This window comes from Leptodactylus fuscus, chromosome 1 (assembly GCF_031893055.1).
Source record: "Leptodactylus fuscus isolate aLepFus1 chromosome 1, aLepFus1.hap2, whole genome shotgun sequence".
NCBI lineage: Eukaryota > Metazoa > Chordata > Amphibia > Anura > Leptodactylidae > Leptodactylus > Leptodactylus fuscus.
The window spans coordinates 234,634,901-234,657,487 of NC_134265.1; the positions used below are offsets into that span (position 1 = coordinate 234,634,901).

Below are 22,587 nucleotides of genomic sequence, written 5' to 3' on the forward strand. Positions count from 1 at the left end.
GGTTGTAAGGTAACCAAATGTGAAAAAAGTCAAGAGGTTTGAATACTTTTACAAAACAATCTAAGTAAAAAAAAAACAAGGCTTACATTCTCAATAAGCTAATAAAGCAGCTCTTAACTGTCCGACCCCTATGCAGTAGCAAATCCTGTTCTGTCTAGTAGCTCAAAGTGGGTATCTAACAAAGTTTTATAGTTTCAATATTTACTCACCTTGACAGACTGAATCCTTGCTAAAGAATCCTTCTGGACATTGTGGCAAGCATGCTCCATAATGCAGAACACTGGGAGCAGTGCAACCTGTGCAGTTTGAATAGTTCTTCCCAATACAACTTCCACATGTGGAATGGCATTCTGTAACCAAAGATATGCATTAAGTAACTTAAAACATAGAACACATAGGTTCAAGCTTAAAGGGGTTTTCCAGGCAAAAAAATTATTTTTTACAAAAGGTCTGTTCGTGCTATTAATGGATTAATAAGCACACCCAAATACCTTTAGCAGTGTTGCAAGTGATTTCTGGCTTTCTCTGGGAGCTCCTGGTATCCTCTGCATTTGTTTACATGCTTAGCTTCCTGCTGGCTTATCCTACAACAACCATGATGCATTACAATTCACTCAAATCCCCCCTCTCTCTTCCTCCCTCACCCCCTTCCTGTTTCCCTAGCTAGCCCGCGGACTACTAGCCCTTCCTGCCTAGCTAACTAACTCAGGATGACTTTGAGGTGCCGCTGTCCCCTCTTCTGTCTGCACCAGGGAGCCGGAGCTGGCGCCTGCACAATAGAACGCCAGGAGAAGTGTTATATTGAACAGGCGCCAGCTCTGGCTACCTTGTGAAGGAAGCAGCGCCCAGCATTAGAAGAGTATGTGAGAACTAGCAAGTATGATCAAGACGGAGGAGAAAAAAGTACTGGCGATATTCCATCTCCGGAAACAGTGAAACGGAACGTCACCAGCAAATCAGAAAATGTGCATATGGGTAAATATACATTTTTTTAAAGGGAGTAAATTAGAAGTTAGACGGGGGAGGGGGTTTAGCTTAGTGTTAAAGTTTTAGTTTATGCTGGACAAACCCTTTAAGCAGTATCGAAATAATGAGTTATTGTTCTGGTCAACTGCAGAAAATTGTTAATCAATTATTCATTACAGCAAAGTAAGACACATGATCTAGAGATGCTTTCATTCTTCCTAAAAGGGAGACGGTTAACATAATATAGCATATCAACCCAGCCCCAAGGGCACCTGTTATCTTTCCATTGGCTTACTTTTCTACCCCCAAAATTTAAACAGTCCATCTGGTCTAAAAATGTAATTATTGACAGATCTCCCACCTTTTACTATTTTAAAGGTAGTCAGTCAGAACCATCCCTGCAGATAGATACTGTAGGTTAGAGACACCTGAATCAAAAGATATTTTCCACTTGTGAATTGGTGCCTGTGTTACTGAGATATTGCCATTATTCTCAACATGTGAAAGAGCTCTTTGGAGCAATGAAAGAGTTGCCACTTACCGCTATGGAGCAATGGCAACGTCCTCATTGCTCCAAACAGCTTGTGTGCACATAGACAAAAACAGAAATACCGGAGACACCTATATAGATGAGAGAAGTACTGATTGATTCAGGTTACCCTAACCTATCTATCTACAAGGCTTGGCTCTGGTGACAATCTCCCTTTAAAGAGGAGCTTTCATATCCTCATCAATGTGAATTCAGCGCTCTGTCGGTTTTCCTAGTCTGCACCTCGATGCTGGAGATATTGGTGCCATTAGGTCCGCCTTTCTGACCTTGGAGAGATATTCGTACCAAATGGCATTAATATCTCCACCACAGGCACGTTCGAGGAAAGCCAACTGCGCTGAATTCAACACACTGTGGCTTTCTAGCGGTATATAATACCGCACATCGCTGTGGACATAAAGGTCCTCTTTAGATCAGTAAAATGTGGGAGATATGACAATAATTATATTTTGCAAGCCAGGTGAGCTTACAAAATGGGCTAAAAAGGTAATCCAATGCATAGATGTCTGGAGCACTCAAAGATAAAGGTTTAAGCGGCAAGAATCAAACTGCAAACAATGACAGAACAGATGTTTTTCCCATAACTCATGCTTTTACTATTATAAGACATAATACGCCTGTTTTAATAATAGCCATTGAATCCTCACCTGATAATATTACAAGATGTATATTGCATACTTAGCAGTACATCAGTGTTTTATAGATCACTATTTGTTCAGTAGAACATAGCCTGGAGTATAATTTCTTGCCCGTTCTGAAGATAAGACTCGCTGAGACATATTTATGAAATATACGAAACACAGCTATTTTAGTAAATGTTCCTTTCTGTTGTATCATTTTTCTGCTCTACAAGCAAGCTGCAATTAATCAAAAATGCTAATTTTATAAACTTCCATAAAGACTCAGTCATTTCCCATTTTGGAAAAGACATCCACAGATGTGTCCCTATATACAGTTCAGAAGTTTTATGGCTTTTACCATCTTTTCATTCCTGCGCACTGAAGTCAAATGAGGCGTTCAGGGTATAATTATTTCGCCTAGTATAACATTATGGTGCAGAATGTGTTGTCGTCGACCTATCATTCCCATCCTGCCATTTTTACAGTGCACCAAAATCTGTATTTCGTCAGGGTTGAGAGATTTGGACAGTTGCTCTTTTGCTCTAGTCATATAGTGTGTGTTCATTAAACTGCCAAGGCATGAACTAGCCTGCATGATATCTATTAAACTCTATACAATGCAAAACAAAACATACTTATCAAAGATGACTCATGAAAGAGTCGCTAAACGCAAGTTCTGCAGCTCATAAAAGTGCAGTGTTATAAATCAAACACCTAATATCACATACTAATATGTATGTATAGTTCTAGGAATGACATGAGATAAAGTGGTCACCATGGACCAGACCTGTCAGTGATACCTCTTAAAACACAGCAGACATTCACCAGGCTGAAATGGCAGTCCCTCCATAGTGTAACTAAGGACATAATCAGAATTACCCACATCTACCCAGGACTTGGTTAAACATTTCCATTGACTCTATGGAGTTATATCATATATATTATTTGTAGGAGGTTTTTTTAGACCCCATCCTATTAATGTGAAAGTTTGTGAGTTTGGATGTTTGTGGGTTTGTGTGTTTGGATGTTTGTTCCTCAATCACGCAAAACCCGCTCCACCGATTTGGCTGAAACTTTCCACAAACATAGTTACTACAAAGGATTGCGCAATAGGCTACTTTTCGTCACAATAGCACACATACGTTTTTCCCAGGACCCCCACAAAACCCAAACTCACATCACCATCTCTGCAATCTCACAAACTTTGGAGCATAGCAAGCCCCAAAATTCATATTTCCCTCTACAGCCTAGCCCCTAACCCCACACAATCACATTTACATACACTTTACCACTTTCACCCTCACCTTAACGATACTCCAGGAGGCTACCTCTTTAACCCTCCGGACCAGCCATGTTTGCCGACCCCCACCGCTCTGACGATCCGCGACACCGCCCACTCAGCCACTCCACTGTGTTGCCAGGAGCATGCACATCTTAGCCACCTACAGGACGTGTTTCCAGCATGCCACCATTTTGCGCCTCCACCGTAACCCGCAGCACCAGAACTACTCTCTCCAGCCCGCCACACTCCCCAATGGCACTCTCACCTCACTGCTGTTTCGTCTTCACTATCCATCCACCTTCCCTAGATCTCCACGCCAACGACACTGGTAAGTTCCGATAGCATGTTTGCATTGGGACCACTTCTGGCCTGTATACTCCGATGTACCCTTTCAACACACCACGGACACGTAACGGTCGATAATAATGTCACCAATCTGCCTTACTGCCCACCTTAGAATTACCCGGCGTCCTTTCACATAAACTAGAACTGAAGATTGGCGTCCCTGTCCTACTTATGCGTAATCTCGATGCACCCCGATTGTGTAATGGCACGAGGCTATGTGTCACACAACTAGGAACAAATATCATTGAAGCCACTATTCTTACATGAGCAGCTAAAGGTGATAGTGTGTTAACCCCACGCATTCCAATTATACCAAATAATTTCACATTTCAATTCAAACAAGTACAATTTCCCCTTAAGTTGGCTTTTACAATGACCATTAATAAATCGCAAAGACAAACGCTGCAAGTAGCAGGAATACATTTGGCCACACCATGCTTCTCACATGGACAACTTTATGTTGCTTGCTCAAGAGTATCCTGTGCCCAAAACTTACATGTACTGGTGGAAAATAACAAATCATACAATGTCGTATATCAAAGTATATTAACTTGTAATACCTCTGTCCCAAAGACACTATGTACAGTTTATAACAACACCGTATAGCAGCTGAAATAAAAATTACGTTCAACACAAAAGTCTCATGTATTCTCAGAATTACAGCAAAAACAAGATACAAAGTTACATTTCATATCACATACCTTTTACACACTACTAAAACCTTACCCGCGCCTGTATGTACCCACTTCTACAATCACCACAGACGAAGTTGTGGGTACCACCTAGTTTTTTTTTATATTTAAAGGAAACAAACAAAAAAAAAGATAAAAGTAAGCAAGAAAAATATTCCCCCCCCCCCCATTTGTCAGTCTCTACCATTTTCTATGTTCATGTTGTTCTATCATGATGTAAACAGTAAAAGTGCAATGGATAGCAATCTTTAGTTCGACTGCAGACAGGGCAGGGCATGGAAACTGCTGCTCCAACCAGTTGTTTTGCAGCTACAAATGACATAGCCAGAAGGAATGCATTATGGATGAGCTCCCAGAATACATAGACAATCATTTTAAATATTCCTCAGCTTTAATATGCATCAAAATAGGGCGAAGTATTGGGTAAGGCCACACTTACCCAATACCAGACAATACATGGCTGTGCGGGATACCAGCTAGCCTCCATTGCAAGATATGAGATAATACAAGTGGTACATGCTAATGGAACATCCACTTTCACACCAACAATTCATGATGATTGGAGGGGGTAGAGGAGGTGGAAGCCAGCCACTTCAAACGTATGAAACTTATACAAGGCACAGTCACATGATAATATGATGGAGTGGGTGGATGTGAGTAGGTACAATAGGTGTGTGAGTGGATGTTTCATTAGCATGTTGCACCTGTGCTTTTTCTATCATATCTTGCAATCAGGGTTTGGTAGCATCCCGCACAGCCATATATCATCTGGTATATGGCTGTGAAGTTTCTGTATATTATGTCTTTTTTAGTAATATGAAAATTAAATGTTAGACTGATGCATTCGCTGCTACAGTCAAATCGGCTGAAAGATGATGTGCCCTTTCATGATCAAATGGTCGACCCTTATAAACTGCCGGAGGCTTTAAACAAAGAATACAAGCATATCAAATCATCTATTTATGACAAAAATCGATTCATATTCACCTTGAGCAAACATCCTAGATAAAATAATGTAGATGGAGAATTCTATGGGTATTACTTTACAAAAAACTGACATGAAGAAAATGATTTAAAATATTGCATGTACCTGGTATTAGCCTTTAGGGAATGACATAGGGAATGACATATAGCTATCTAAATTCATGAAGAACATCTGTGATTTAAATTGATATCTCACCTTTGAATGTCTTAGTGGTATATGGGATGCCTCCTTCCAAGAAATAGCTGGTTAATACATGCACTGTATACTGAATTTACAGACTTAAGAAAAGGGAAGGAGGTGCATCTGATCAGTAAGTCCCCTATAGTTCTCCTTTAGACAAATAAGACACATATGCAAGGAAATGAGTCCAAAGTAGCCAATTCGTACACTTTTGCTATATTGTGTCCAGATTATGTCTGCTCATTTTGTGTCCATGGATTAAAACGGTTGTGTAATTTTTAGAATCCACGTTAGATGGGTCCTCTGCAAATAATATGATCACTGGGAACCCTCCAGTGATCATCGGGGACAAGCAACTGAAAGTTATCAATTGTGATGTGACCAATATCCCTACAGAGCCTCTATGGAGAAAAGAAGCATTGCATGTTTCCCACCAAAGTATTCTGCATATGTGCCTGACCTTAGAGGCAGCCTCTGGAAAAGCTATCCACCCCAGCTTAGTAGTAGATAGATGATCCCAATAATCCCCACAAACAATTTGAAAAACAATCCCTTTAAAGGCAGATACATAACTTTTAGCTCTTGGGTCCCAATGCGAAATCTATTGAATACCTTGCAAACCAGATTTGGAGCCAGACTGGGCCAAAGGATAAGTTTGGTGCCCTAACCCTGTAATTAAATACTCCGACCGAGGCAAAGTTACGTGTTGGTGCCCCCTCTAGCTTTCAGCCCGTAGTGCCCCACCAGCTACACTCCTGTTTATAATATTAGTGTTTGCTCATGTTACAAAGAGACCTCACAGAAGGCACTAGTATGACTGCTACCACTGCATCCTTATATCTATGCCTCAAGATTTGGTTAATATACAAAATTTGAGCACTCTATCATAAAGTAATATTCTTTTGCCAATATCTTCTATTTCTTCTTTATATCATGAGGTTGTCCTGGTAATTGATATTCTTTTTGCAATTTTATGCATTAAACTAGTTTGAGCAACTCCAATGGAAAAGTAGAGCTCCATTTCTGCACACTCTATAAGTGGTTGTCAAACCAAATCAGAAAATCATTAAAAATATGGCAAATTACAAAGTAACGCTTTTCGTTCTTATTCTCTATTACATTACTGATTTTCTTCATATGAACAATCACCAGAATTTATTGCTCTACATATCGACTTGGAAATCGGAGTAATTGAATAAAGTTTAAAGCTGCAAAGGAAACTTTTATAATTACTGCAGCATCGCTCTTCATTACACTTCATACCCAGGGCCTGTAAATGTGTCCGCCAAGTGTTAAATATTTGTAAATTGTTTGCCGAGTACAATTTGGCTTTTCTTCATATAGCTGTCAAACAATATCCCAGAGAAGCAGATCTTGGCTGACATACATCTCACTTGCAAACTAAACAGTGAATATACAATGTAACATTTTGTAGTAAGATAGATGCTGATACAGCGGTCCTGCAAGTTACAATAGTATTGGTTCTACTAGTGTAAGCTGAAACTATTGTAACTTGAGAACATATCTCTATGGAAAACTAGGTTCTGGGTATATTATCACTCCTTAAGGAGAGATCACCTTCACAGACGTATGGAGACTTACAAAAGCCTTTTTCACTCCACTGAGGGATTATGGGAAAAATATGCAAATCTATCTCCAAAGATGTAAATAGGAAAACTGTTTTCCTATTTACATCTTGAGAAACAGATTTGCATATTTTTCTTTCGGAAAATTAGTAATTTATTACAAAACCCCCCAAAATGTCACCAAAATATGTTGGTAGCTATAAATGACTTTCTATTATGGTGACAGGAGCTTTTCCAGAGGCCTGATAGATATACTGCACCTGAAAAATAGTATGGAGTCGCTGAACCTGGGGCAGGTAAGAGAAGTACAGCACATGTAGTATTGTAATATATTGTCAGTCATTGCCTGCACTTCACTAAGAAGTTTTACCAGTGAAATGTCCACTTTGATTTGTTGGAACCTCCAGCCAAGCATTCTATGTTGTGTCTGGTTTCAAGTTACTATGGTCCAGGAAAGACTATGGTATATTTTATAATATTGTACCATGATGCCATCACAACTTGGGGTTCACTGTGTATTCAAATATAATGAGTCATTTTACATTGGCTACGAATGTAATGTTTTGTATAAATAATGTTCATGTATGATGAAATGTTAGGCAACTTTCAAATATGTCTGTTTTTAATTCGCTGGCCACATTTCTGTTATTTTGTGCCCTGCCTTTGTCTTTGTCAACCAGAGCCATTAATGCGGATCAGTTTGGACAGCCCCATTGGCATCACCAGCATAATTTACACTTCGGGATTTACACTTATCAGCATTTCTAAAGAATTTGTGCCTTTGAACATTGTTATTTATGGAGATGTTTGATTATGTGGTAGGTTGTACTAAAAAAGTTGTATGACATTGGGGAAGGAAACGGCCAAGCTTTCCTCAAGAGCACCAGTTTTCTTAATAGGTTGTGTCCGATAGCGCAGTTTAGTCCCATTTACTTCAATAGGACTGAGCTGCAATACCACACCCAGCCCAAGAAATAGAGTTGCACTGTTTCTATAAGAAAGTAGCCATGATTTTTTAAATATTCTTTTACATGTTATTCTGTTATAAACTATATAGAAAGTTTTACACTAGCCAGACAATCTCAATAGCTGGCAGTCAATAGCTCGCTCATCAGACAGCTATTTATCCCGCTCTCTCATATATGTGTTTTCAAAGGGAGGGGTTAAACATAGAGATGAGCGAACAGTGTTCTATCGAACACATGTTCGATCGGATATCAGGGTGTTCGCCATGTTCGAATCGAATCGAACACCACGTGGTAAAGTGCGCCAAAATTCCATTCCCCTCCCACCTTCCCTGGCGCCTTTTTTGCACCAATAACAGCGCAGGGGAGGTGGGACAGGAACTACGACACCGGGGGCATTGAAAAAAATTGGAAAAAGTCATTGGCTGCCGAAATCAGGTGACCTCCATTTTAGACGAATAGTGGATTTCAAATCCGGGTCATATGAGAATGTGAACTTTGTGACTATGAGACAGGGATAGCTGTACAGGCAGGGATAGCTAGGGATAACCTTTATTTAGGGGGGAATGTTATTAAAAATAACTTTTTGGGGCTCTATCGGGTGTGTAATTGTGATTTTTGTGAGATAAACTTTTTCCCATAGGGATGCATTGGCCAGCGCTGATTGGCCGAATTCCGTACTCTGGCCAATCAGTGCTGGCCAATGCATTCTATTAGCTTGATGAAGCAGAGTGTGCACAAGGGTTCAAGCGCACCCTCGGCTCTGATGTAGCAGAGCCGAGGCTGCACAAGGGTTCAAGCGCACCCTCGGCTCTGATGTAGGAGAGCCGAGGGTGCACTTGAACCCTTGTGCACCCTCAGCTCTGCTACATCAGAGCCGAGGGTGCGCTTGAACCCTTGTGCACCCTCAGCTCTGCTACATCAGAGCCGAGGGTGCGCTTGAACCCTTGTGCACACTCTGCTTCATCAAGCTAATAGAATGCATTGGCCAGCGCTGATTGGCCAATGTATTCTATTAGCCTGATGAAGTAGAGCTGAATGTGTGTGCTAAGCACACACATTCAGCTCTACTTCATCGGGCTAATAGAATGCATTGGCCAGCGCTGATTGGCCAGAGTACGGAACTCGACCAATCAGCGCTGGCTCTGCTGGAGGAGGCGGAGTCTAAGATCGCTCCACACCAGTCTCCATTCAGGTCCGACCTTAGACTCCGCCTCCTCCGGCAGAGCCAGCGCTGATTGGCCGAAGGCTGGCCAATGCATTCCTATGCGAATGCAGACTTAGCAGTGCTGAGTCAGTTTTGCTCAACTACACATCTGATGCACACTCGGCACTGCTACATCAGATGTAGCAATCTGATGTAGCAGAGCCGAGGGTGCACTAGAACCCCTGTGCAAACTCAGTTCACGCTAATAGAATGCATTGGCCAGCGCTGATTGGCCAATGCATTCTATTAGCCCGATGAAGTAGAGCTGAATGTGTGTGCTAAGCACACACATTCAGCACTGCTTCATCACGCCAATACAATGCATTAGCCAGTGCTGATTGGCCAGAGTACGGAATTCGGCCAATCAGCGCTGGCTCTGCTGGAGGAGGCGGAGTCTAATGTCGGACCTGAATGGAGACTGGTGTGGAGCGATCTTAGACTCCGCCTCCTCCAGCAGAGCCAGCGCTGATTGGTCGAGTTCCGTACTCTGGCCAATCAGCGTTGGCCAATGCATTCTATTAGCCCGATGAAGTAGAGCTGAATGTGTGTGCTTAGCACACACATTCAGCTCTACTTCATCAGGCTAATAGAATACATTGGCCAATCAGCGCTGGCCAATGCATTCTATTAGCTTGATGAAGCAGAGTGTGCACAAGGGTTCAAGCGCACCCTCGGCTCTGATGTAGCAGAGCTGAGGGTGCACAAGGGTTCAAGTGCACCCTCGGCTCTCCTACATCAGAGCCGAGGGTGCGCTTGAACCCTTGTGCAGCCTCAGCTCTGCTACATCAGAGCCGAGGGTGCGCTTGAACCCTTGTGCACACTCTGCTTCATCAAGCTAATAGAATGCATTGGCCAGCGCTGATTGGCCAGAGTACGGAATTCGGCCAATCAGCGCTGGCTCTGCTGGAGGAGGCGGAGTCTAAGATCGCTCCACACCAGTCTCCATTCAGGTCCGACCTTAGACTCCGCCTCCTCCAGCAGAGCCAGCGCTGATTGGCCGAATTCCGTACTCTGGCCAATCAGCACTGGCTAATGCATTGTATTGGCGTGATGAAGCAGTGCTGAATGTGTGTGCTTAGCACACACATTCAGCTCTACTTCATCGGGCTAATAGAATGCATTGGCCAGCGCTGATTGGCCGAATTCCGTACTCTGGCCAATCAGCACTGGCTAATGCATTGTATTGGCGTGATGAAGCAGTGCTGAATGAGTGTGCTTAGCACACACATTCAGCTCTACTTCATCGGGCTAATAGAATGCATTGGCCAGCGCTGATTGGCCGAATTCCGTACTCTGGCCAATCAGCACTGGCTAATGCATTGTATTGGCGTGATGAAGCAGTGCTGAATGAGTGTGCTTAGCACACACATTCAGCTCTACTTCATCGGGCTAATAGAATGCATTGGCCAATCAGCGCTGGCCAATGCATTCTATTAGCGTGAACTGAGTTTGCACAGGGGTTCTAGTGCACCCTCGGCTCTGCTACATCAGATTGCTACATCTGATGTAGCAGTGCCGAGTGTGCATCAGATGTGTAGTTGAGCAAAACTGACTCAGCACTGCTAAGTCTGCATTCGCATAGGAATGCATTGGCCAGCCTTCGGCCAATCAGCGCTGGCTCTGCCGGAGGAGGCGGAGTCTAAGGTCGGACCTGAATGGAGACTGGTGTGGAGCGATCTTAGACTCCGCCTCCTCCAGCAGAGCCAGCGCTGATTGGCCGAATTCCGTACTCTGGCCAATCAGCACTGGCTAATGCATTGTATTGGCGTGATGAAGCAGTGCTGAATGTGTGTGCTTAGCACACACATTCAGCTCTACTTCATCGGGCTAATAGAATGCATTGGCCAGCGCTGATTGGCCGAATTCCGTACTCTGGCCAATCAGCACTGGCTAATGCATTGTATTGGCGTGATGAAGCAGTGCTGAATGAGTGTGCTTAGCACACACATTCAGCTCTACTTCATCGGGCTAATAGAATGCATTGGCCAGCGCTGATTGGCCGAATTCCGTACTCTGGCCAATCAGCACTGGCTAATGCATTGTATTGGCGTGATGAAGCAGTGCTGAATGAGTGTGCTTAGCACACACATTCAGCTCTACTTCATCGGGCTAATAGAATGCATTGGCCAATCAGCGCTGGCCAATGCATTCTATTAGCGTGAACTGAGTTTGCACAGGGGTTCTAGTGCACCCTCGGCTCTGCTACATCAGATTGCTACATCTGATGTAGCAGTGCCGAGTGTGCATCAGATGTGTAGTTGAGCAAAACTGACTCAGCACTGCTAAGTCTGCATTCGCATAGGAATGCATTGGCCAGCCTTCGGCCAATCAGCGCTGGCTCTGCCGGAGGAGGCGGAGTCTAAGGTCGGACCTGAATGGAGACTGGTGTGGAGCGATCTTAGACTCCGCCTCCTCCAGCAGAGCCAGCGCTGATTGGCCGAATTCCGTACTCTGGCCAATCAGCACTGGCTAATGCATTGTATTGGCGTGATGAAGCAGTGCTGAATGTGTGTGCTTAGCACACACATTCAGCTCTACTTCATCGGGCTAATAGAATGCATTGGCCAGCGCTGATTGGCCAGAGTACGGAATTCGGCCAATCAGCGCTGGCTCTGCTGGAGGAGGCGGAGTCTAAGATCGCTCCACACCAGTCTCCATTCAGGTCCGACCTTAGACTCCGCCTCCTCCAGCAGAGCCAGCGCTGATTGGCCGAATTCCGTACTCTGGCCAATCAGCACTGGCTAATGCATTGTATTGGCGTGATGAAGCAGTGCTGAATGTGTGTGCTTAGCACACACATTCAGCTCTACTTCATCGGGCTAATAGAATGCATTGGCCAGCGCTGATTGGCCGAATTCCGTACTCTGGCCAATCAGCACTGGCTAATGCATTGTATTGGCGTGATGAAGCAGTGCTGAATGAGTGTGCTTAGCACACACATTCAGCTCTACTTCATCGGGCTAATAGAATGCATTGGCCAATCAGCGCTGGCCAATGCATTCTATTAGCGTGAACTGAGTTTGCACAGGGGTTCTAGTGCACCCTCGGCTCTGCTACATCAGATTGCTACATCTGATGTAGCAGTGCCGAGTGTGCATCAGATGTGTAGTTGAGCAAAACTGACTCAGCACTGCTAAGTCTGCATTCGCATAGGAATGCATTGGCCAGCCTTCGGCCAATCAGCGCTGGCTCTGCCGGAGGAGGCGGAGTCTAAGGTCGGACCTGAATGGAGACTGGTGTGGAGCTATCTTAGACTCCGCCTCCTCCAGCAGAGCCAGCGCTGATTGGTCGAGTTCCGTACTCTGGCCAATCAGCACTGGCCAATGCATTTCTATGGGGAAAAGTTAGCTTGCGAAAATCGCAAACTGACAGGGATTTCCATGAAATAAAGTGACTTTTATGCCCCCAGACATGCTTCCCCTGCTGTCCCAGTGTCATTCCAGGGTGTTGGTATCATTTCCTGGGGTGTCATAGTGGACTTGGTGACCCTCCAGACACGAATTTGGGTTTCCCCCTTAACGAGTTTATGTTCCCCATAGACTATAATGGGGTTCGAAACCCATTCGAACACTCGAACAGTGAGCGGCTGTTCGAATCGAATTTCGAACCTCGAACATTTTAGTGTTCGCTCATCTCTAGTTAAACATAGACTCTTATGATAGTGGAGAACAAAGATATTTGGCATATTAAAATTCAACATGTCCGACTCTTTCTTCCACTGAAATCTGAGGTTAGGGAAAAGTATGCAAATTCATTAGATGACAAATGGTTCCAACAAAATTAACAGGTTCATGTGAAATTAATCTAATGGGTATGACCTTTCCTAGAGCTTAAACAAACATGGTTAAATACAATTTTTTTCTGCAAGTCTGGCATGAACTAAAAAAAGGTCCTCAGCTAGATCTCTTGAATAATCTATCTGACAAGCTAATACACTGTCTACCAATAAGTATTTGGACACCCATGCAAATGAAGATCTCTGCGGTCGTGATGTACGTCCCACCTTCCACCATTAAATAGGAAACACCATTGGCATTAGTGCATTGGCATTAGTCGCATGCAAGATGCCACGCAGTGCAGAGTTGTCCGATTTTGAGAAAGGGGTAATTGTGGGGTACCATAGAAATGGTCGATCCTTAAGGGACATAGCAAGCAAACTGAATCACCCAAAATCGACAGTGGCCTATGTGACTACGAAGTGGAAGGTGAATGGTGATTGTTGGAATGTGCTCCGAGTCAGTAGACCCCCAAAACTGGGAGATAGAGACCGACAAGTGCTGGCCAGAGAAACCGCACCTAACTGATGGCTCACATACACCAGGAGTTTCAACAGACATCCGGTAGTATTGTATCGATCAATACCATCTGTAAGGAAGCATCTGCTGGGTTCTACCAACTATTGAATATGAAGAAACGTTGTTTTGCTATTCTACCACAGGTGTCCAAATACTTATTGGTAGGCAGTGTAAAGAGCCTTTTAAAAATGATGATAAAAACAGAATTCACACCTATATAAAATGTAAAGTATCGGGAGTTTCTGCTAACATGTAAGATAAAACTGTGATTATAATACTATAATATTATAGTAAATGTGACTTAAGTAGCAGATTGTTACGCTGGGTTCACACTAGTGCCCGGACTCCGTTTTCAGGTTTCCGTCTTCTGCATGCAGAAGACGCAAACCTATCAGACCAGGTCCAGCCGTGAGCGCCGGTGAGCATTTTATGCTCTCCGCCACGAAACCATTTTTTTAAAAACCGGATACAGAGTACTGCATGTCCGACTCTGTGTCAAGTTTAAAAAAAAAACGGTTTTGCGGCGGAGAGCATAAAACACTCACCGGCGCTCACGGTTGGACATCTTTCAAACCCATTCAAATGAATGGGTATCAAAGAGTCCTGCAGGTTTCCGTCTCCTGCTCTGTTTTGTGCAGGAAACGGAAACCTGTATGAACGGAGACCGGGCGCAGATGTAAACGAGAACTTACTTGTATTATTCTATATGCATACTGATACCCTGGTTTAGTAAAAGCTGAGCAATTTTTGTGTTTTATTGGCTGTATTATATTAACAAATTGCTTTATGGTAGCAGCAAATTAAGAAAGCAAAGCATTTAAATGGCCGGAATACATTAACATTGACAAAGTGACAAGTTAGTGTGGTTATTGATGCAGCCTCTAGCACCTACCAATTATATTTCCAATCACACTTTCCAGTATACGGCTTACCCTGACATATTCCAGTAGTGTCCACATAAAAGTGTTGCCTGCACTCTGGCACACAACTCCCATAAGGCTTTCCTCTGTACTCTTGAACTGCCTGTAGTGAGTGCTCTGGATTTGTACACTGTGTGCAATGAGAGTCTTCTGGTCCCAGGCAGACACGACAAGATGGATGACAGGCTGAAGATGTGAAGGGAGGCAGAGAACAGATGGCATTATTTTTCAGGATCATTTTGTAGAAACAGCAAACGCATAGTTGAAATAACCGCATACTTTATGTAACGACATTGCAAATATCCATTTTGTTACAGCTCTGGAAGGAGCACATTTAATTTAAAGGGATAACTCAATTTTCTTTAAATATCATACAAATTCATGTATGAAATAGTAAGCCATTTTATGGTGTTTAAAGTGCATAAGTATATGTTCATATTCATTTGCATAAACAATTATTTTACATTAGATATTTCTTAACTATGTAACAAGATAACAACGTCCAAGCTCTAGTGCCTCTTATTCTTAACTCCAAGGACCAAAACTGTAGAAATGGAACAAAGATATCACAGTACTGTATGTCATAAGTGGAAATACAACTATTTCAAGGAAAAGTCCAGTTAGGATTTCAGGATTGTTTTTAAAATCCGATTTCCGATCATTTTCCATTCAAACCAGATCCCAATCCAAATTCCAATCCCAATGCAAGTCAATGGGATTTTTTTAATAATCGAAGATCGGATTTTAAAAACGATCCTATTCACTACACACCATAGAGTCTAAAAATTGAAGGCTTTAATTTTTAGACTTTAATTTTTAGACTCCACGCTGTGTAGTGATTAAAAATAAATCCTCCCCTCTGGTGTCCACTTACCTGCACAAATCGCTGCCGCTCCCCACTGTTCTTGCTTCTCTTCTCGCCTCGCTGTCCCCGCCTCCTAGGTTAGTGTTACAGACCTATTAAGAAGGTGGGGCTTGTGGCTTAGGAAAGTGTGGGCGGGTACAGGGTCACTCACGTCTCCCCTCCCAGTACCCGCCCACACTCTCCTAAGCCACAAGCCCCGCCTTCTTCCTAGGTCTGTAACACTGACCTGGGAGGCGGGGGCAGTGAGGCGAGAAGAGGAGCAAGAACAGCGGGTAGCGGCAGCGATCTGTGAAGGTAAGTGTTAGCTACTAGAGATGCTAGCTATTAACTGGTTAACGCTAGTCACTAGCTAACATTGTTAGCTTTTCCCACAATGCTTGGCCAGTAGCAAAGCATTGTGGGAAACGACCTCTGACCTCGATCCCGCCTAAAAAGATCGGGATCGGAATTTCGATCGCAATCGTGAAATTTACTCGATCGCCGATCAGAATCCCATCTTTTCCGATCCTGATCGCTCAACCCTAATACCCGGACTTTGCACAAATCAGCTGTTTCAGCAACCTCCAGGTGCCAGAAGCTGCAAGAGAATGGAAAATACATGCAGTGCTGCTCCTATACATGTAATAGGAGAGGCTCAACAGCCCTGTCCACTACATAATGGTCTTTCTGGGTAATTGCAGGGCCACTCCTATAACTAGTGTCTGGTACTCCGAAGCTGCAGGGCATGGGTGTCGGACCCTCACAGATAACATACTGATGCCTTATCCTATGCATAGGTCATTAGCTTGAAAACCCCTTTAACAATTCCAGCTTTGGTGCAAAACCAGTTTGCATTGGACAGCTTAAGGGTACATTCACACGGAGGAAAAAGGTGAGTAATTTTGTGTGGAATTTCAGGGCTGAAAAAAAGCCTCGCATTGACTTTATTGGGTTCCAACAGAAAAAGGAACCCTTAGAAGTCAATGGGAGGCTGAAATTCCACACCAAATTCCTCACCATTTTCCTCCGAGTGAATGCACCCTTAAAATCCAGCCCTAGAATAACCACACACATTAGATAGGCCAACTTTCCATGCATGCTTGGGTGAGCATGAACATGTTCTGAATGGGGAGAGAGGAGAAAGTCTCTGACAGAAAGACAAAAGGATTGGGCATGTTATATCCCAACAGCCTGAGTCTTATTATCTCCTCTGATATCAGCCATCTGGGAAAAGATGGAAGGGATCCCAGTCACATTAGATGGTCATGCCAAAATTGAAAGGTTTAGCTGACATCAATGTTTATGGCTAGCTTAAGATTTCCACAAGTTTCGAATGACATTAAAAAGAAAAATATTTTTGGTAAGTTTTAGGCATCTCATATTGTAGGATAAGCAATACAAACTTCTTTTGAAAGGTGTCCTGCTACAAGACATTTCAGGCTGCCCATAACAGCCACGTCCCTTCTTCCTCGCAGCCAACCTCATTAATTAGAAGGCGACTGATAAATGTATACCATAGTGCATTTTAATTATGTATCTCAGACTCACCTACTTTTGATAAATGGGATTCTCTGATGCTGCCAACTCATTTTCTAATCATTCCATGGGTCAGTAAAGCTAAATAGAGTCTGTCACTTTTCTTGCACAAATTGTTATCTAGGTATAGGAAATTCAATCTTTACAAGACAACTAGCAATTAAAAAATATGTAGTTTTTGGGACTTGTATTGGTTTAGGGACAATCTTCGTTACATGTTAGATGGATACGTTTATTTCACAATGTAATAGTTTTTAGTGTTACTTAGGCTTTTTAGTGCCACTTAATGTATTCATCAAGCACTTGAAGAAATTCATCTACTGATAAATGAGGCTTAATTCCTTAAATGAAGAGAAGTGTCGCTTGCCATATTCTTTATTCACACTGATTCAATAATTACTAGAAAACTCGTAGAAATGAGGAAGAGATAGGAAACAGTTTCCAAGCAAACATATTCAGAGAATTCATTGTAATGTGGAGAGTGAATTAATAATTATACTAAAAATCACAATGTTTCTTTAAAACAAATGAAATGTTATGTTTTGTTTAATATTTAGATAAAATCAATTGTGTAATAACAATGTTTAGCGCTAGTATAAAGTCATTATCATAGATGCTTCAACATGATAAAAATGAAAACTTTTTATACTCAAACAACACGACAGCAAGATAACACTACAAATGGAGGGAATTTAGGATCAATTTCTCGAATGGCATAAAATGCATAAGAATTATTAGGAAGGTCTGGTTCCTTAATAATTCTTCTGCATATTTCTGGCTCCTGTGTGTTAGAATTGAAATATACTCTAGTCAGGGTATAGATTTAAGATATAACATAGCAGTATTCTAACATGAGTTATAGGAAATCTGACAAACTGAGGCATCCCCGCCACAGGCTGTCCACCTTGTACCGCTCTCTTTCGCCAAAACGTGGTCCAGAAAAGAACAAGTGGGGAACATAAGTTTGTTGCAAATTGCTGGTGCAAAATAAAGTTGTAAAATGCCATTATAGTGGGTACTGCCTGATATTGAATTGGTGATGAAGAGGATGCAGGCAAGAACTACTTCCCTCTCTCCACGCTGATAGATTTCTCTCAAGGAACTGCCCATAATTGCCGATTATAATTAGTCAAATGACATGCATCATTGCAATATGTAAAGCATATTTCTGTTGATCGAATATGGCACTTGGATTTTTCAGTTATGTTGGTTGTCACTTTTGGAATCTTTCATTCTATCACTAACAAAGTTCCTGGAAATAATTACAAATAGAGATGAGCGAGTACTATTCGAAACGGCTGTTTCGAATAGCACGCGCCCATAGGAATGAATAGAAGTGACCGGCACGCAGGGGGTTAAGCGGTCAGCCGCCGGCAAAGTCTGCGTCCATTCATTCCTATGGGTGCGTGCTATTCGAAACGGGAGTTTCGAATAGCACTCGCTGATCTCTAATTACCAACAGTTTCTGAGAAGTTCATTGACAATCAAATTGTAAAATGGCCACCACAATAAAACAGGGAAATGTCAGTGAAGACAATATGTTTACCAAAGCTTGACTTCTACTTTATAGGGTCAGTTAGATGACAGCCAATGATGACTGAAACTCAATTGATTTAGGATGTTTTGTCTCCAATTGCAGTATGTGTAGGCTGCATTCTTAAGCCAGCTTATTAAACAAATGGCACAATATTTGTTTCTGTTTGGGCTCATAGTAGACCTTTCCTCACAATGTGCCGATCATCAGTCTCAAGGTTTTTCCATGTGCAATTTGGTAACATATTAAAAATGTTATGAACGTGTTTGGCTGCACAAGAAATCATTAAAACCTTGAAGTCAAACAGTTAGTTGCTTTCAGGGCTCAGAAGTCATAAAAATATTTGATTACTAACATATATACGAAAAAATGAAATACCATTGCAGTGATTTCCATCAAAATAATATCCTATGCCGCAGTCACTGATGCATTGTCCTTTCAGCAAGGCCAACGGAGGTGAGCAGGATGTGCACTGGTTGGCTAGTGGTCCGGAACATGATGCACAACCTCTGTGACAAGCTGGGGAAACAAAGAATAAAACAACAGATGCTTCATGGACGAAACAGCATTTCCACGAACTAAAATACAATTCTCAATGATCAAATCACATGATGCTTTAAAGATATGTTATAATAAGATATATTCCTTCATTATTCTTTTTTTTTTTTTAAATGTAGATTGTGAGCCCCACATACAGCACACAATGTACATTTTTTCCCTAACAGTATGTCTTTTTTGGAATATGGGATGAAAATCCATGCAAACACGGGGAGAACATACAAACTCCTTGCAGATGTTTTTTTTGCCCTTGGTGGGGTTTGAACACCAGGACTCCAGCGCTGCAAGGCTGCAGTGCTAACCACTGAGCCACCGTGTGGCCCTATTCCTTCATTATTCTGATATGTGAAATACATGTATAATATACAGTCAGGTAAAGGACCAGGTCACACTAGACTTGACCTGATGTATAACTGAAAGTGTTACTAATATATATATATATTAGATATAAGATATATTCAGTATACGGACACAGATCTTGTTTCTAACTAGACTGCATAGTGTATCCCAAAGAAGATCACTGCACAACTTTACAAGGCTGGACCATTAAGTGCAGCACAGAAAATCTTCTCATGTAAGACTTGCCGTTCTGCTAACTGCACATTGTCACTTACAATGTGACAAATGACATTACATTAGTGGTAATAGCTGCTGTTTATGGTTTGTCATTCATAATCATATCTCTACTGCTTTGATTTCTTCTTGCCACTTTTTCACCAGGAATGTAACAAGATGACTGTAATTGAGATGCCTTGAAAATCCGCAATTTAGCAGGATAAATAATACCACTATATAATCCCAATATGGGTTATCTGTCTGTTGGGGATACATCACAGTGAAGCCACTGTTGCTCAGTTTATAGAGTAGTTCTGCAAAATATATACACATTGTTAACATGTTGTTCCCGCTAACCCGTTGTTCTAATGAGATGCCAAAAAACCAGAAGTCTACAAATAGGCACAATTAGAAAAAGGTACGGTATTTTCACGGTCTTATGTTAGTCTTATGGAGAGTCTACTCATTAACTGCTGAAAGCTCTACAATATAGAAAGTATTTTACTTGACAACTTGTCGTTGTTATTTCCTGCTTGCTGCGTGAGAAGTGAAAATCCCACTCATACTGTACAAGAGTTCAATGTGTAATCATGGCGTACATCATAATAACCGCCATTCTGAGTGGGAAGTATGAAGGGGGATAGAAGGGTTACCATCTTAAAAATAATGATAGGATAGATCAAGGAAAGGAAAGATAGAAAAGTTATATATTCTCATTAGAAGAATGGCTCTTGGAATAAAAAGTAGAGACTGTCAAAAGGTTATAGGTCATTTTATAATGATCTATAGCTTGCTCCCATAAGCAGACTTCAAAGTAGTGTATATTTTACTAAACTGTTTTGAAGGATCTTGTTATTATTCCTGCAGGCAAATAAAACTATACTGGGAAATTGCTCATGCTGCAGATCCTCTGTATATTAGATAAAGCAGACAATATGTCAGGTGGACAGTACCTTACTGTTAGCAAATTTGTTACTATTATATATTAAGACTGACAGAGCACTGTACTCAGCTATCTCAGTCAGTCTCACAGCAGTGAATGAAATGCCTGCAAGCTACTGCTCCACTCACACAGAAGACTCAGGCCCCCATGTTCTGAGGATCACTGGGTGTCACATCAGTCAATCCCCAGGGTTCAGACTCTCTACAGTACCCTCTGTGTTAATATGGGACAAGGATTGTTAATAAGGAAAACCGTTTTAGGCTAAAGCATCACGTCGCAGAAATGAACCTTTTTTATTGCAGATTTTACAGCATTTTTTTGAGCCAAAGCCAGGACTGGATTGAGCAGAAAATACAATTATAAGAATTTCCTATACATTTCCCATTCCATTTGTAGCCATTCTTGGCTTTGACTCAAAAAAACGCGGCAAAATCTGCAACAAAAAAAAATTGCGTTTCTGCAATGTGGAGCCTTAGCCTTAAAGGGATTTTCCCCGTTCTTCTTCTCTCAGCAGTTTGCCTTCTTCTCACTTCCTGTACTCTTCCATAAGCTGGTGGGTGGGTTTTGACGGTTTGATGGACAGGACACTAAGAAATACCTCAAAAGATATAGACATTGCCTTTACCATGAGAATTATTTACTATGCTTACTAGAAATCTAATATAAATGCTGATCAAATAATATGCACAGTAAATGTATATTACATTATACAGGTTTGAAGTGAAAAAAAAAATAAAAACTTACATCAGAGAATGGACTTGCAGTAAACTCAATCTTTCTTTACTTTTGATGAGATAACAGACACAGAGCCTTTATCCATAAGCTGCAATTAGCTGACGCTAGGTTCACACTAGTGTTCGAGCCGCCATTGTTTGGGTCTACATGGGAACCCAAAAGATGAAGACCCAGTCTGCTTAAAAAGTGGTTACTGGGGTCTGCTGGATTTTTGCCAGGTTTTATACTAAAAACATTTTATACCGAAACACCGATTTTAAATGAAGGTTCCAACTCAGATGTCAATCTAGTTTGAACTTATTGTCCTGACTGCAGAGATGTACATAAGAGCAAGAGAACTCAGCTCCCCCAGAGAGCAGTGAATCATCCTCTGAATTGTGTTATCAGATATAGGCCACACACCAAGGAAATGCTGTGTAAATAATGGACAGAATAATCTAACATAGCAGGCAAACAAAGCAGCATTGTTAAAGCGATGTATTTAGGAAAACTTTTGAATTTACATAAACTAGCAGTATAGATAGAATTCTTGAGATGGGAATACCCCTTTAATGTATCTCTTGTTATGTGTTATTAAATCTGGACATCATAATAATCTATCATTGCTACTGCACACATTGTTGCATTACTAGCCTCAAACATAACATTTTCAGCCCATCATTATCGTTATTATATCAGTGATAATGCTTTTGACATAAGGAAAATAATCATTTAATTTAATTTAACATTTTCCAGGTCAAAGACAAAAACATTTCCCACCTATACACACTCCATCAGAGTCAGCATAATAACCCACTGGACACTGCAGCACACATCTGCCATGATGAAAGATTCTGCCTTTGGCACAGCTTAAGCATCTGTTGTTGTCTGAAGAACATGTTTGGCACGATGGATCACACTCTTAAAGAAGAAGACAGAGGACATTAAAAGTCAACAAGATGACTGGCACACAAATAACACACATATCTGAATGAATTAATCTATACATAATACAGTGCATAGATGTGGTATTTAATGTCCACAGGTGGAAGCCAGTATGCACTCAGAGTTCGGACTAAACTTGGCACTAAGAAACAGTGAAGCAGATGGCCGTCCCGAGAAATAGCGGGAGTAAGCCAGGTCACTGTGAAATTGAGTCATAACAGTTGTAATCCCTTTATTTTCTGTGTTTTCAAATAGGCCAAGTACCTTTCACTGTAAAAAGAAATTGTACATTTCATAAAAATGTTAAGTTCGGTTATTTGACAATATCAGTTGTACAATAATTCACAGACAACATAAGCCTAAGA

At 41.7% G+C, this 22,587-nt stretch overlaps 1 protein-coding gene across 2 annotated transcripts in view; it reads right to left on the bottom strand.

Moving 5' to 3' along the window:
* The window catches only part of FRAS1 (Fraser extracellular matrix complex subunit 1), a 368,631-nt gene that overhangs the window by 146,727 nt on the left and 199,317 nt on the right, over positions 1-22,587 (bottom strand). For both annotated transcript variants that reach the window (XM_075284507.1, XM_075284497.1), the window contains exons 16-19: positions 22,058-22,198; positions 18,886-19,026; positions 14,606-14,779; positions 210-350 (exon numbers count right to left, since the gene is read on the bottom strand). In XM_075284507.1, the coding sequence (XP_075140608.1) occupies positions 210-350; positions 14,606-14,779; positions 18,886-19,026; positions 22,058-22,198 (597 nt within the window). The remainder of the gene's footprint in view (positions 1-209; positions 351-14,605; positions 14,780-18,885; positions 19,027-22,057; positions 22,199-22,587) is intronic.